This window comes from Canis aureus, chromosome 18 (assembly GCF_053574225.1).
Source record: "Canis aureus isolate CA01 chromosome 18, VMU_Caureus_v.1.0, whole genome shotgun sequence".
Taxonomy (NCBI): Eukaryota; Metazoa; Chordata; class Mammalia; order Carnivora; family Canidae; genus Canis; species Canis aureus.
In genome coordinates, this window is record NC_135628.1 from 24,545,695 (window position 1) to 24,560,143 (window position 14,449).

At 44.7% G+C, this 14,449-nt stretch overlaps 1 protein-coding gene across 1 annotated transcript; it reads right to left on the reverse strand.

The window, feature by feature from the left end:
- Positions 1-1,746: 1,746 nt before the first annotated feature.
- Positions 1,747-6,090, reverse strand: IL6 (interleukin 6). The gene is made up of 5 exons (XM_077855878.1): positions 5,937-6,090; positions 5,597-5,772; positions 4,390-4,503; positions 3,546-3,692; positions 1,747-2,348 (listed from the first exon to the last, which is right to left on the reverse strand). The coding sequence occupies exons 1-5, from the start codon at positions 6,040-6,042 to the stop codon at positions 2,181-2,183; spliced, it is 711 nt and encodes a 236-aa protein (XP_077712004.1). The 5' UTR covers positions 6,043-6,090; the 3' UTR covers positions 1,747-2,180.
- Between the last annotated feature and the right edge of the window lie 8,359 nt (positions 6,091-14,449).

Sequence of the window (14,449 nt, forward strand, 5' to 3'; positions counted from 1 at the left end):
TACCTGCAAAGGAGAATGGGAAATGAGCCTCTAGATGGGGATCCACAGGTCCAATTCAAACTCTATTACTCTGAAGAAGTGGAGAACAGATTTGAAAGGATAACAGGAAGTGTGCTATGGAATTTACACACTTTGTGATTTTACACAAGTTGCTTAGACTTCCTGCTCCTTTGGTTAATAAATGTGTCTGAAGTAATACGTACATTGAACCAAGTGTGGCAAATGGTAAGTACTCAATGATGCTTATATTGCTATTATCATTAATAATATAGTCTATTCTTAGAGCATGTGAGTTGGTTTATCCTTTTTGTTTTAAGATTTTATTTATTTATTTGAGAGAGGGAGAGTAAGTGAGAAAGAGAGAGAGAGCACAAGTCAGGAAAGAGGCAGAGGGAGATGGAGAAGCAGACTCCCTGCTGAGCAGGGAGCCAGATGCAGGCTCCGTCCCAGGACCCTGGGATTATGACCTGAGCTGAAGGCAGACACTTAACCATCTGAGCCACCCAGGCATTCCTGGTTTGTCCTGCTTGCCTGGCCCCTCTCAGCTCTTGCCTCTGTGAACCTTTCCTTGCTCAGCAGATTCTTCTCATGGAGGAAGAAGTATATGGTAGCCAGAGTGAGGAAAGCTTTATTAGAAGACAGAATCTTCATACTGCTGGGGCTGAAAAGGGGGAATCTTTACTAAATTCCCAGCACAACCTTGAGATGGGATAGAGGGCCTCTGGTGCAATTACTCAGATTTCCTCTCTTACCATGAAGAATACTGCTGGTGGGAAAGGAAATGGTTGTAGATATATACATACTGACTATTCATTGCCTGTTCTAGAAGTTCTTAGACTATTTCTTCCAAATTCTTGCATTTTTTTCTTGAAGGTGAAGGTATATAAGGACACCGTACTTATAATTTCTCCACTCATTGACCAACAGTTCATGTCCCCCCAAATTGAGATGTCTTAGAGTTTGATCACCTGTGTATGGTTTCTTCATTTAACAAATGGTTATTGGGGCCTCCTATGTTCAAGTTCTGAGCCATGGGCTCAGGATGCAAAGATAAATACAATAGTCTGCCTTCTTGAAGAAAGAAGCCTGGCTGGAAAGAAAAACCCATCGGTTTTAAGACGTTTTTAAATCTAGCAGAGAAAATGTCATGTCCTGATGTTTGATGGTACATGACTTATACTGGCAAGACCTTTATAGCCTCCTCTAACAAGACCTAGACTACACAATGTGGTAGGTGCTTTGATAGGCAGAGAGGTGTAATGTTTAAGGAACCCAGAGGGGGGAGATAGAACTTTTAGTTAATGTTTGGAAGTGCACATTGCTAGGTTTACATAAGTGGTTGTCATTTCAAAGGCTTTTGATTGCATCTTTACATGCATTCCCTATGTTAACATGTCTTGGGATTTTCTACATCTTTGAAAATGTTCCCTGGGAAGCCGTGGGACCCTAAAGGTTAAGAGTAGGACGCCCGGAGGCAATTAGACCTGGATTTAAAATCTGGGCCTGTGCCTTACCTTCTAGCTGGGTGACTTTGGGAAGTCCCTTCTCCTACGTCCATAAAAGTGTGTACAGGGGCTGGGATTGAGCATCATAGATGTAGCATATACAGCACGTGCCCGCCATGCAGGAGGTGCTCCTTTCTACCTTTCTCCAGGTGACTGTAGCTCTTTCTGGCTGGTAGTGGTGCCCGTGACAGAAATTTGTTCACATTAAGCTTCACAGGACACATAGAGGCTTAGCTGCTGATTTTTTTTTAAAAAGGTGTTTATTGGTATAAAAACAATTTAAACATTATATAAACACAGTATAAATATTTCTTTTAAAAATATGCATAAGTTAGCCATGTATTTGAGGTAAACCTACACATTCCAAGAAATGACCTGGCTCCGAAACATCGAGGATATTCAAGCCGCATAGCATTTTACGTTAACTTTTTCAAAATGCGAATACATAAAATATTTCAAGTGGCACTTCATAAAAAATATAAATATCTATTACTTATATAAATTAACTCCATATCACATATTTAAATATCAATAAATTAAAAATAATTAAAATAGTGTCCTAACGCTCATACTTTTAGTTCCTCACAGAGAACAACATAAGTTTTGTGCCCACTGCACAGGTTTCTGACTGGAGAAAGGAATGCCCATGAACTACAGCAATCTTAGATGCCCAGGCTACATTATCCGAACAGCCCTCAGACTGAACTGCAGGAAATCCTCCAGACTCCGCAGGATGAGGTGAATTGTTGTGTGCTTCAGCCACTCATCCTGCGACTGCAAGATAGCCTGCAGGCTGGCGTCTGTGGTTGGGTCAGGAGTGGTCACTTCATCCTGATTCTTTACCTGAAAAGAAAAGGAAGCAAAAAGAACTATTTAAATATTGAGCAAATTCTTTGCAGTGGAGGGGTGCTCAGGGCTGAGGGAAGACATTCAAATTTGGGATGAAGGAGACTACTTGGGCTGTCTGCCCTGATTCACCCAGGTAGGGTGAGGTACCTCTCCTCAGAGCCCACCCTATGTGCAGCCTTTTCATGGCAACTGAATTCTAATCACCCCTTCACTGCTCTATCTCTGTTAGACCATGAGCATCTTGAGGGCAGCCACGGTATCTTGTCTTCCCTTATGCTAAATAGTGTGGCACATAGCCCATCCAGTTGGATCTGAGGATCTAATGGTGTAAGAAGGACCAGGAAATACCGTTCCACAGACCCACTGACATGAGTCTAGATAGTTGCGGGAGGCCTTGCACCTCCAAAGTGTGCTTCTCATGCACTGCAGCATTGGCATTACCTGGAGCTTGTGAGAGATGCAAATCTCAGGTCTCATTCCAGACCTGCTAGATCAGACTCTAACACTGTGACAAGATCCCCAGGGGTTTGGTATGCATTTTAAAGTGGGAGAAGCAGTGTTTTAAGGGAAACAGCTAGAAAAGGTAGTGAGTGGAAGTATCAATATCCAAGTGCCTGCTTCTCCATCTAGGGCCCTTCTCGTTGTGTTATGTTTGACACATCCACCCACTGTACCCTCAAGCCTCCATTCTGTGGCATTTGAATGGCTAGCTGGCAGTGCTCAAAGCTTTTGGTACCTGCTGTTCTAGCTTTTCACCATTTCTCAGTATTGACTCTTCTGGCAAAAAGTAAGGGGAAAGAGTCGAAGCTACCACAATGACAAGAATATCAGTTGCTAATAATTAAAATAAGTTTTCTTCCCTCTGTTCTTTGTTATGGATCACTGAGCAGGATCGGATGTGCTTCCTTCTGCCTCTATAGATCTTTTTCCTATTTCTTAAGCTGCTCTAGTAGAGGTTGTTGTTAAAATCATTTAATATAGTTTTAAGCATGATTATTGATGTTCTTTTGCAGAAGAGAGCCAAAAGGAAAAAAAAAAAGATTTTATCAGGAAATATTTCTTAGATCCTTTCCTCCTTTCCTCTACGTGTGGCCATCTCTTTTGAATTGGCTTTGCATCTCCAAGTTGTCTAGGCTCTGGTCTTTGAGCCTGTCTTCCTCACATCAAGGGAGGGCACAAGGAAATGCTTACCTTGCTCTTTAGCATCTGGACCAGGATCTTGGTACTCATGTGCACAGACTTGACATTTTCCTTATCACCCTCATAGTTGTTCTGGAGGATATTCAGGTGTAGCTGAAACTCCACAAGACCGGTAGTGATTCTTGTCAAGCAGGTCTCCTAAGAGGAAAGATAGGGAAATCGATTATTGCTAGGAAGACAGAATCCATTTTAAAAGTTAAAATTGCTATAATTCAGCAACTTCTCCCTCTGCCCCTCCAGAGAAGTTCAAATACTTCTGAGCATCATATTTGAGATGTCAGACAGCATCAGCTGCCCCATTTTAACTATCTGGACAGAGATATCATTTAATCAGTTTTACCCAAAGCCTGATAGATGCTGGAAGGGGAAGTCCTTCTCTGATTCTCTCCTTAATACTCTTCCTTCTGGCTATACTCTTGCCCTTGTCAATATTGGGCTGAAACCTCCTTTTGTGGACTAATCAGAAGTCAGTTCAGGATATCTCACTGTCTGAAGGGAGAAGGGTGAAGAGAATGACCTCTCCAGGGAGGGCAGACCTGGATCCCGCTAAGGGCAGCCTTAGGAAGAGAATTCATTGTTCAGGATGAATTAGTTGAACCTGCTAGGGTTTCTAACGTTTGACAGGTGTGAAAATCCCAACACAGAGGGGCTATCCTCTAACCATGCCATTCCAAAATCAGTTGCCTTTAGAGAGATTTAAGTTGGCCTCCTCATGAAATGTACATTTATCCCCTTCTTTGTTGTCTGCCTTGGTCTATATGCATACAGATACTGCAGGTAAAAGGGAGAACTTTTGACTAAGGAATAGCTAAAAGTAAGTGTTATGTGTTCATACCTGATTAAACCCAGATTGGAAGCATCCATCTTTTCCCTCCAGTTTGGGAAGATGTAGGTTATTTTCTGCCAGTGCCTCTTTGCTGTCTTCACACTTGTTAAACTTGTCACACATCTGGGAAGGAATACCAGCAGTTATCACATAAGTGCCCCTAAAACAAACACCACTAGGGGGCCAAGTCATGTTTTACCAGGACTCAAGGTTCTCTAAGAAAATGAAGTCATGGCACATTAACACCTAGCCAAGCATGGTCTAGTGAAGATGGGCACACTTGGGTTCAATTCTGGGCTCATCAAGACTTCACACTTGTTACTTCTCCTCAGTCTTGGTGTCCCTACCTCTTCAAGTATCTCTTCAATGAAACTCCTTCCTTGTAAGTTTTTTTGTGAAGATGAGACATAATATTTACATAAAGTATGTGGCACATAGTAGGTACTTGATAAATGACAGCATTTTGGATGATAACTAGGTGAATATAATTTGAACTATATCATGTTCCAGCTAGAAGGACCTATGAGATCATCTAGCCCAATTCCACAGTTTTACAGAGGGGAGCCCAGAGATGGTAGGGAACTTGCCAAAGATCACAAAGCTGGTTCAGGGTTCTCAGAACTCTCTCCTATGTTCTCTCCTTTCCACCAAACAGAGCCAAACTACCTTAAAACTACCTTTAAAACTTTGGAGCTGCTTTAACCTACCCATGACTTTGCCACTTCGGTAGGCTATCATATACGCATCTGGGATGACTCTGGGGAGTCCCTAACCACTGAACCTCCATAACCTAAAAGTCCTGTGAATGTCCTGAGAAGCTCACCATTTATTTCAGGTGGCACTTTGCTAACCCTTCCAAAGTCCAAAAGACACAAAGAAGATTGATAGACCTTATTTTTTGGCTAGGGAAAAGGAAGTCCCGAGAGTCAGTGCCGCCCAGCTCATGCCAAGTATGGAGCTGGGAATGGGCCAGGGGGCATGGATTTCAGCCCCACTGTGTATTTTCCAGGAGGGAAAGGAGCTCCCTGAGACCAGCAGCAGAAAAGAAGTACAATAGACAGTCTGGCCCTGTCTGTTCAGATTTCTGTGGCCTGAAATCTGAACTGCCCCGGAATCTAGCAAAGACCTCCCAGTGCAGAAGCCCTGGTCCACATCCAGGGGCCAGGAGATGAATGCCCACACAGGCCCTTTATCACCCTCATTTGAGCCTACCCACCTCCTTTCTCAGTGCAGAGATTTTGCCGAGGATGTACTTAATCAGTTCTTCCACTTTGTTTGCAGAGGTGAGTGGTAGACTATTTGAAGTGGCATCATCCTTGGAATCTCCTGCCAGGGGTCCCGGGGTAGGGAAAGCAGTAGCCATCACCAGGAGCAGCCCCAGGGAGAAGGCGCCTGTGCCGGAGGCAAGGGAGAGCAGCCAGTGAGCCGACTGAACAGCTGGGGGAGCTGTGCTCCTGGCTGCTGGCCGCCGGCCAGCCCTCCCAGCGGACACACACCCCTCCCTCAGCCAGGCCCGGCTGCCAAGCAGGCTAGGGCTAGGGATTTCCTTCACTTACTTGTGGAGAGGGAGTTCATAGCTGGGGTCCTGGAGGGCAGATGGAGCTCTCTTTCGTTCCTGGTGGGCTCGAGGGCAGAATGAGCCTCAGACATCTCCAGTCTCATATTTATTGGGGGTTGAGACTCTAATATTGAGACTCTCGGGAAAAACCCACTTTGATAAATCTTTGTTGGGGGTGGGGCCAGGGCGGGTGGGGCTGATTGGAAACCTTATTAAGATTGTGCAATGTGACGTCCTTTAGCATCACAGGAATCACAACCGGGGGGGAAGAAGTGCCGCTTAGGTCATTACGAAGGCTAGTGCTAAGAAGCAGGATCACTCTCTTCCTTTACTTTCTTTTCTGCTTTTTAATTTTTTTCATTTATTTATTAGTGACTCAGCATTTTGGCACGTCTTAAGAAGGAAAGGAAAGCTGAAGTCATGCACGAAGTTTGGTGGCGGGGGTTGGGGCAGGGTGAGAAGCTAAGGCTATGATTAAAAAAATACTTTAATTACCAGATTAGCGGGCTAGGATTTAGCATTCCAGTTAATTCATATTTGTGAAAACCTAAGACGTTTAGACCTGAGCTTCCTCAGACCACAACACAGCCCACTAGCCTGGGGTTACAAGTAAGATGCCACTAGGAGCCATCTGCGGGACTTCCCTTCCCTGGCTGTCTCTGCTACCAGCTGTTGTTGCAGGACTACCTGACTGCCCCCAGATCTCGTGCAGTTGTCTCCAGGCATTTCCAGGCACAGTGTGCAGTGCATGTATGTACATGACCCCTTTGTGCCACCATGAGGCATCTGCCACTCTCTTGCTCACCTCTTCCAGCCCAATCCATCCAGGTCAGCGTCAGCCCTGCTCTCTGCGCAGGGGCCCTGGTGAAGACTTGGATCTCTGTGTCATGTGCTGCTGATGCTGTCCCACTGCTGGCAAGAGGGTGATCTTGCTTCTGAGGGGGGAACCTTGAGAAGCCCAGGTGAGTATTGTCTCTGCTGGAGCCCTCAAGTTAGCGATACCCATTTGGTTCGGGGCAGAAATGGAGAGAATATTACTCACCTCTTTGATGGGATGTCAAAGGAGGACCTTGTGACATTTTCCAGAGCTTGTGTTCATAGCTCCCTCCTGCTGTACGGCTTGTTTTGAGTCCAGAGGTGCCTGAGAAGGAATCTCCAAACACAGACAAGGCTCTGAGGCTCTGAATCACGCTTGCCCTAGGTTTTCTTATTCGGTTGAGCCTGTACTACCTTCTAATGACGTCTCTTGCTGGAGAGTCCTTGGTCTCATGCAAATGGGCTCTAGAACCAAGCTGACCTACCAGTCTCTCAGACATCCAGGAAGCTCAGAAGATTGGCTCCAGACTGAAACTAGGGCCTCTGTACAGCATTAAAAAAAAAAAAAAAAAAAAAGAACAAAACAAAAAGAAAGAAATACAAAACACAGTGTTATCACAATCAGGTTCTTTGCTTTGCAAGGAAGATCTCATCAGGATTGCTAATACAAGGACCTCTGCTAGGGTATTTAAAATATGAATTGATTTATTCCAGTTTTGTTTTGTGAACAACACTAGGACCCACCTGCTGGGGAAAGTGAGGTCATCCATTCTTTTACTGACTTTCTTTCTAAACAGAGGCAGGTCCTGTGGCCATAGTGGGGTTTTTTCTTTGAAAATGAAAATGGGAGAGAATGATTGAATGTTTTCGCTTTTACTATTCTCTGGTCTTGAGCAACTCAGACACTGCCAGCCGAGTCCTCTCTCCTGCGCTGAATGAAGCCACCTCTCCCAGCCCCACTGTGATGCTTGCAAAAAGCCTCTGTAGTGTGGGATTGCTTTTTCTCATATATATCTATGTTTTAGAAAATATGACTTGGGGGCAGCCCTGGTGGCTTAGTGGTTTAGCTCTGGGTGTGATCCTGGAGACCTAGGATCAAGTCCTGCGTCAGGCTCCCTCCACGGAACCAGCTTCTCCCTCTGCCTGTGTCGGTGCCTCAACAACAACATACAGATTTTTCTTTTCAATTAAAAGTTTTTCAAGTAGGAAGTATACGTACATGATAAGATGTTCAAACAGGACATGAGGGCATAAAGAAAAAGTAAATCTTCCTTTCCAGCTCCTCTCCTTAAGGTAGCCCCTGACCCACAGTATTTTCAACGAAATTCTGTTACCCTGATCTGGGTGAGGTTTTCTTGGCTACCTAGGTACCTCTGCATACATGACTGGTTTATATACTGTACACACATGTATACAAATTTGTACACAAATATACACATGCTATAATTCCCCATTGTGTGGATGCCACCTAGGCAGTTCTCTACATTGTAGAGCACAGACTTTTGAGTCGTACAGCATGGGTTTAACACCCAGCACTGCTGCCCCTTGCTGTATGACCTTGGCTAAGTTACCAAAGGATACGTGCCCTTATTTGCTCATCTAACAAAACTGGGATAATAAGCAATTCTTCTCAGATCGCTGTTGTGAAGACTGAATGAGATGAAGTATGAAAACTCCCTGGCATGTGGTCATGCCTCAGGAAACACTTGCTCTTTGCAGCATCCTGCGGCTGGGGGTCTGTGTCGGAGAGCTCCTTGAGCTCAGCTCCGCTGGTCCACGTGCGGGCCTGCCCGCTGGGAATGAGTGCAGCCACCGTGCCAGAGATCAGCTGGTCTCCCAGTTATTTTTCCTCTGAAGAAATGAAATTCTGTGTTTTGTTGAAAATGCCTTACAGCAAAAGTGGAAAATGAAGGGAAAATGGATTCTCCTCTTCTTTGAGAACATAAAGATCCTCAGATCTGGGCTCTAAATTTGGATATTGAGCCCAGTTTGTTTTTCCCCTACACCATTTCCAAGGCTTTCTGCCAAGTGTTTTTATGACACAAGCACTCAGCCTTCCCTGTCCGTGGTCATCATCATTATTCAAAGTCTCAAAAGTGGCCCACTAGGGTGAGGGGGTCTGACTTTATCAGATCCTATGCTTCTGGCAGCCAGGAAAGAGCAAGTTATGTGGAGATGAGAATGCAGAGTTTGGGGAGGTTAGAAGATATCTTGCATATCACTAGCCCTCTAGGATCTATATTAGCATCAATGCTTTGAGCTGGCATTTACTTATGGGAGAAATGGGCTCTTTTGCTCCCAAGCGTTAATGCAACATCTGCAACTCCACCATGATAGCTTCCTTTCTTTGGATCTCAATGAATAATCCAGCTGGAGAACTCATGCATCATATTTTAATACATACAAATGACCAGGAAAGGCCATGTTGTCAGCATTTATTAATTAATAACCTCAATTGCTGGATTGCACCATAGCTGTTTTGAAGTGACTGGCAGCTGAGACCAAGAGAGGCAGGACAAATGTGAACATATGGGCAGGAAGAAGAGAAACCAAGTAGCTTTGGTTTATTCAGGCTGGCTGGTCCTAGCTGTGCCCCTCAGAATACTGCCCATGATTGCTCTCCCACATGTGGTGGGGTCCCATTTAGAGAGTTCATCAGTGCATTCAAGGTGAAGGAGAAAAAGTAACTTCCATTTGGCCTTAGGCTCTCAGGAAAAGACGTGTTCTCCACATCTCACAGGTTCAAATGTAGTGTTGTACTGTCTTTATTCCAGGGATTGGGAGTAGGTGGGTCTGTGATCTAGTGAGAAGGAGGATTCCAAGAACAAAAGAGAAGTCACTGGGTACTAGGGAACTTGCACTGCTGTCAGAATGTAGTTTCACTTGACACTAAGTCATAAGAAGTTTATGGACTGAAACAGTGGATTATTTAACAGCTTCTTCTGGGATGGAGTCCTGCTGAGCTGACAGCCGGCCTGTAAGGCTCTGGGAAATGTCTGCTTTGGGAAAAGCAGTGGTATTACGTGGAGAGAGACTATGAGGGCCATGTGGTGTGTCTACTTGGAAAGAGCTGACTGATCTTGGAGGACAGCCAGGCCTAGAGACCAGAGCTCTGGACAGTTCCTAGCCTGGCCCTATCCCAGTCCTGGCCAGCACAGTCTCAACTCTGATGCCCGATTATCATTCCTGGTGACTTCTTCTTCTGGCCTGAGCTTTCCTGAGGGCAAAGGTGTGCTGGGGTTGTGCCAAGCTCTCCCCATCCCTCGACAGGGGCACATCAGCCTGTTCAGTGCCGGATCCCACCTGTACGTGGAGGTCAATGAGGAGGCCCTTGCAGCTTTGCTGTCGGTGCTTTGCCTTGTTACTTTCCCCGACTGATGTGGAAAATCCCAGGCATTTTAGGAGGGAAGTGACCTCTCTTGGGGCAACAATGTAGACTCCCCTTGCCCTGGGGACCGCCCCCCTTCTAATGTCCCCTTTCCTCTGGTCTCCAAGCCTCGAAGAGAGTCCTTGGATCTCCAGATGTTAATAAGCCTTCTGCTCTGAAGCCAATTTGATGATGAGAACTTGCTTTGCTGGTCCTGAAGGAGGCGCTGCCCCCCAGGGCTGGGGAGGTCAGTCAGGCTCAGTTTCAGTGCTTCATCTCTTCTCCATCTGCGGGGTAGGCCTTCTGTGTCAGTGGCTGCTGGTTCTGCTTTACAATTAGGAAACTTCAACTCGTCAGCAAGGAGCGCCGAGTTAAATTATTCTCCCGAGTCATTTGAACCATCTTTGGTTTCTTCAAAGGTCTCAGTTCTCTTGAGTTCAGTGTCATGGGCAGAAACTAAGCATGCAAAAGCATTGGCTAGTTCCTTCCACTCTTTCCCTCAAAATTAGGTACTAAGAACCCATCTGAAAGCATCACATGTAATGGTAAGACCAGGGGATTCTCCTGGGCTGGCTATGATGCACTTCATCCCCTTTCCCTGCCCTTTTGTCTATTTATTTGCTAAAGAGAGAGCGTCTTTGTCTTTTCAAACTAAGGCTCATGTATGTTCTACTTAACAAGCTGAATCTATGAAGGTAGGGAAGGTCTCTCTAGTCTTCATGGTGGAATAATGTCCTTGATACACCTTGGACATGTGGAACACTCTGTAATTTTGAGTTATTGGGGTTCATTATTCCTGAAGAAGGGCCCACCTGGATTAATTAAAAATATTACAGAAGAATTCAGATCCAGGTAAGCAGGTAAAAGAATCAGAAGTGATTTCTATTGAGCTGTTGAGTTCTACATAACTATGTATGGGTGTAGTTGTATGCAGGGCAGAGCAGAATCCTTGACCTGAAGACCATAGCTATGGTTCTAGGGGGTGCTGCCCTCACTGTGTAGGGGTGGCCTTAGAGCCCAGGGTTCCCAGGAAGCCAGGCTGGTGGTCCACTGTCACTTTGCTCTGCTGGACCTGTAGCTCCTCCTGTACCTCAGGGTTTCCACAGTGGTCTGGGTCTGAGCAGCAGTAGTGTGTCCCCCTAGGGCTCTGTGGGATGATGGCCCTATATCCCCCATCCTGGAGGCCATGTTGCTTTTGCTGTAGGTGAAAGGTAGTGGCAGGAGGGAAGGCACAACCTGCTGTACTAGTCAGCTTGGCAAGTGAACAGGTTGCACAGAAATGGTTTCCTCCACTCTCAGATTTGACATTGTTTTCTGGTCAGAATTTTCTTGGGAGCTGATGAGCTTGTGAAAGGAAAGACTGCGTTCTGATAGGTTTGTCTGGGGCCTCAGTACCTACGAAATTGCTGCTAACTGCCTTAGATTTTCTTGGTCTTCAGGACAATCAGCAAAGAGGCTGTAATATATGTTCCTTTCCCTGGGGTAAGTTTGTTGACTGAGGCCTCAGTAAAGCTATTGAAGATAGCAGGTGTGTAATACAGTCTGGGGCAAGTCAGGTATGAGAAGAAATTTGGGTTCTGGGCTTTTTCTATCTGATATTGTATGGCCACTCTGTTGACCAGGTTTATGAAAGTCTCTTTGGCCTTCCTGACTTGTCTTAGACTGCAGGATTCAGAAGAAGGTTCAGGCTTTTTGCTGCCAGCAAAAAACTTTTGGTTGAAGGTAAGATTTCTATGAATGAGGCTTGTCATTTCATTGCATTGCTGAATCTTTGGTTTCTTACATTTCTTCAGCGTTAATGCTGGCAGATATGAGCATTGAGATGGGAGGATTTGGGGCAAAGCACTCTCCGATCTCAGGGATCCATTAGAGAGATGCTCTTTACATTTCCTCTTAGCTCCAGTATTCTATAATTCTATGGGTCTTCATTAGCCATGCCTAATAATCCAGAGCCTACTTTTCATGAACTATAAGAGCAGGAGACTCTACATTGGGAAAATAGTTCTTGAAAATCCAAAAGTCTAATGCTGTCTTCCAGTTTGAACCCAAGTGTGACTGGTTGCAGTGCTGCCTATTTTGACATGCCCAGGTTCATGGTGGTCATGGGCAGAATAAAATGTTTTGGAAGATGCAGAGACATTTCAATGCAAGGAGGTAGCAGATTTATTAGTCATCATACAAGCAGGAACAGATCAATATTCAAACTTGTTTTTAACTTCAAAAAGAATTACACAAGTAGTACATATTCAATGTAGAAAATGAAGAAAATGGAGAAAGGCAAAAAGGAAAAAATTGCAAAATAATTTTTTAAATTTTTAAAAAAGATTTTACTTGTTTACTCATGAGAGACACACAGAGAGGGAGAAAGAAAGAGAAGCAGGCTCCATGCAAGCAGCCCGATGCAGGACTCAATCCCGGGACTCCAGGATCATACCCTGGGCAGAAGACAGATGCTCAACGACTGAGCTACCCAGGCATCCCTGCAAATTAATCTTATCACTGAGTGGTTATCCTTGTTATTGTTAGGTTGTAATCATCCTTGTTATATTTCTTTGTATGCAATCATACATGAATGTATGGGAAATAAAAAAATACCACATGTAGTGTGTTTTCTGCTTTTTCTTTCAATACTGCTTTCTATGTATAAACATTCTGGGTAATTCTCTGAGTAGAAGTGATGTAAATAATAGCTGCTGAGCAACCATCTCAGCATAAGACCAGGATGGAGCCCAGGCAGAGATGTGATGGGGTTGACTCTGTTAATTTCTTCCTAACTCTGCATTTAGTGATTCCCATTGGTGGCTTCATATTTGACAAGGTAGCAGTGTTTACACTATGAAATTGGCAAATGCTACAAACCAGCTTCCCCAGAAAGCAAGTTCCATCATACCAGTGGGCCCAAGGGAATAAAGGGATATTTTGGAGGCAAAAATCAATGCACTTAGGGATTGGTAATTATTATAGGGTACTATTTAGGGAATGTAGGAAAAGCATGTGTCAAAGGCATTATTTGATCTTACACTTCAAAGGCAGTTGGCCATGAAGTTTTTCTCTTTTTTAAGGAAAGAAAGTGTTATGGTCAAAGCATGCTACCAGCTGAGTTTGGGGTGTGAAGGGGTGGCGCAGATTGGGATGTGCACAGGTCAGCATTTCTGTTCTACAGAATTAGATGCCCTTAAGTTTCCCCAGATATGGGCTCATGCCATAGTAGATCAAGGAAGAGGCTAGGCTCAGCTCTTGAACCATGGCCAAGTGAAGGATGGGAGACTCGTCTCAGTGAGAGAATCAGACACAGCAAGGCAGCATCCCATGGACTTATAATTTCTGCTTTGTCACTGTCCCATTCTAACCAGACTGATGAGTCAGGAGTCCAGCTTTGGGGTGTTTAGTGGACAGGATGAGGAGAGCCCTGAAATATTCTTAAGGTCCCCAAAGGATTGCTTTGGGTCTTAAGTTTAGCTCTTAACTGTACCCAAATCACAAGGAATCACTTATCCTGCTGTTTTTCTTGGCACTGTGTCTTAGTGTACTGCGTCCTCCTTTTGATTCATCTCCGTTACAGTTCTGTTGCATATTTCTAGGACATTGCATTAGGAAAACAAACAGTGCCATTAAATCCAACCTCTGCCTCCTTTTGAGGGCATCCACATGATGACAGGAACCTGGTCGATCACCGTCTGCGTCAGAACCAAACTTCAGAATATTGAGTAAAATGTAAAACTCCCTGTTAGAAACTTGGTTCCATTTGCATGGCACAGCTCCCAGGCAGACCACATGAGACTCTATGCTATTTTTTTCTTTCCTCTCCAAAGGATGTAAGTTTTCTCATAACAGTTTCAACCAGGATAGAATGACATCTTACAGATGCCATGACATCTCTCAGTTCTGAACTTCCATCAAGCCTCAGACTGTGCCTCCATCTTCCCAGAAGCCTTCGCTGACCCATTTCCAGGAATAGTGAAGGTTCTCCTCTGGGCTCTCCTGCTGCGTCATGTACTGTACTGATCAGTTTCCAGGCAGTGTCATGATGGCACAGGCTCTGGAGCCGGACTGCCTGGGTTCAAATCCCTGTTCTGTAATATCAAGCTGTGGTCAGCTGTGAAGTTACTGAATGTTCCAGCTTCATTTTTCTCCAGTGTAAAATAAGGGGTAGCAATTATACCTTACATCATACAGTTGTTAGAACCTCTGTAAAAATGCCTAGCACCCTGCCTGCCACATAGGAGGAGCCTAATAAACATTAATATTGCTCTCTCTGCAATTGACTGAAAGCCTGAGGGCTCCATCTTCTAATCTCAATGAGTAACAAACACAGTTTTGAGCACTTG

Bases quoted from the DNA above. Each gene is read 5' to 3' on its own strand.
- IL6 (XM_077855878.1), bottom strand. From the start codon at position 6,042: ATGAGACTGGAGATGTCTGAGGCTCATTCTGCCCTCGAGCCCACCAGG. The intron at 5,773-5,936 runs GTAAGTGAAGGA...CCTCCGGCACAG, and splicing joins TATGAACTCCCTCTCCACAA to GCGCCTTCTCCCTGGGGCTG. The intron at 2,349-3,545 runs GTAAGCATTTCC...TTTTCTTTTCAG, and splicing joins TCCAGATGCTAAAGAGCAAG to GTAAAGAATCAGGATGAAGT.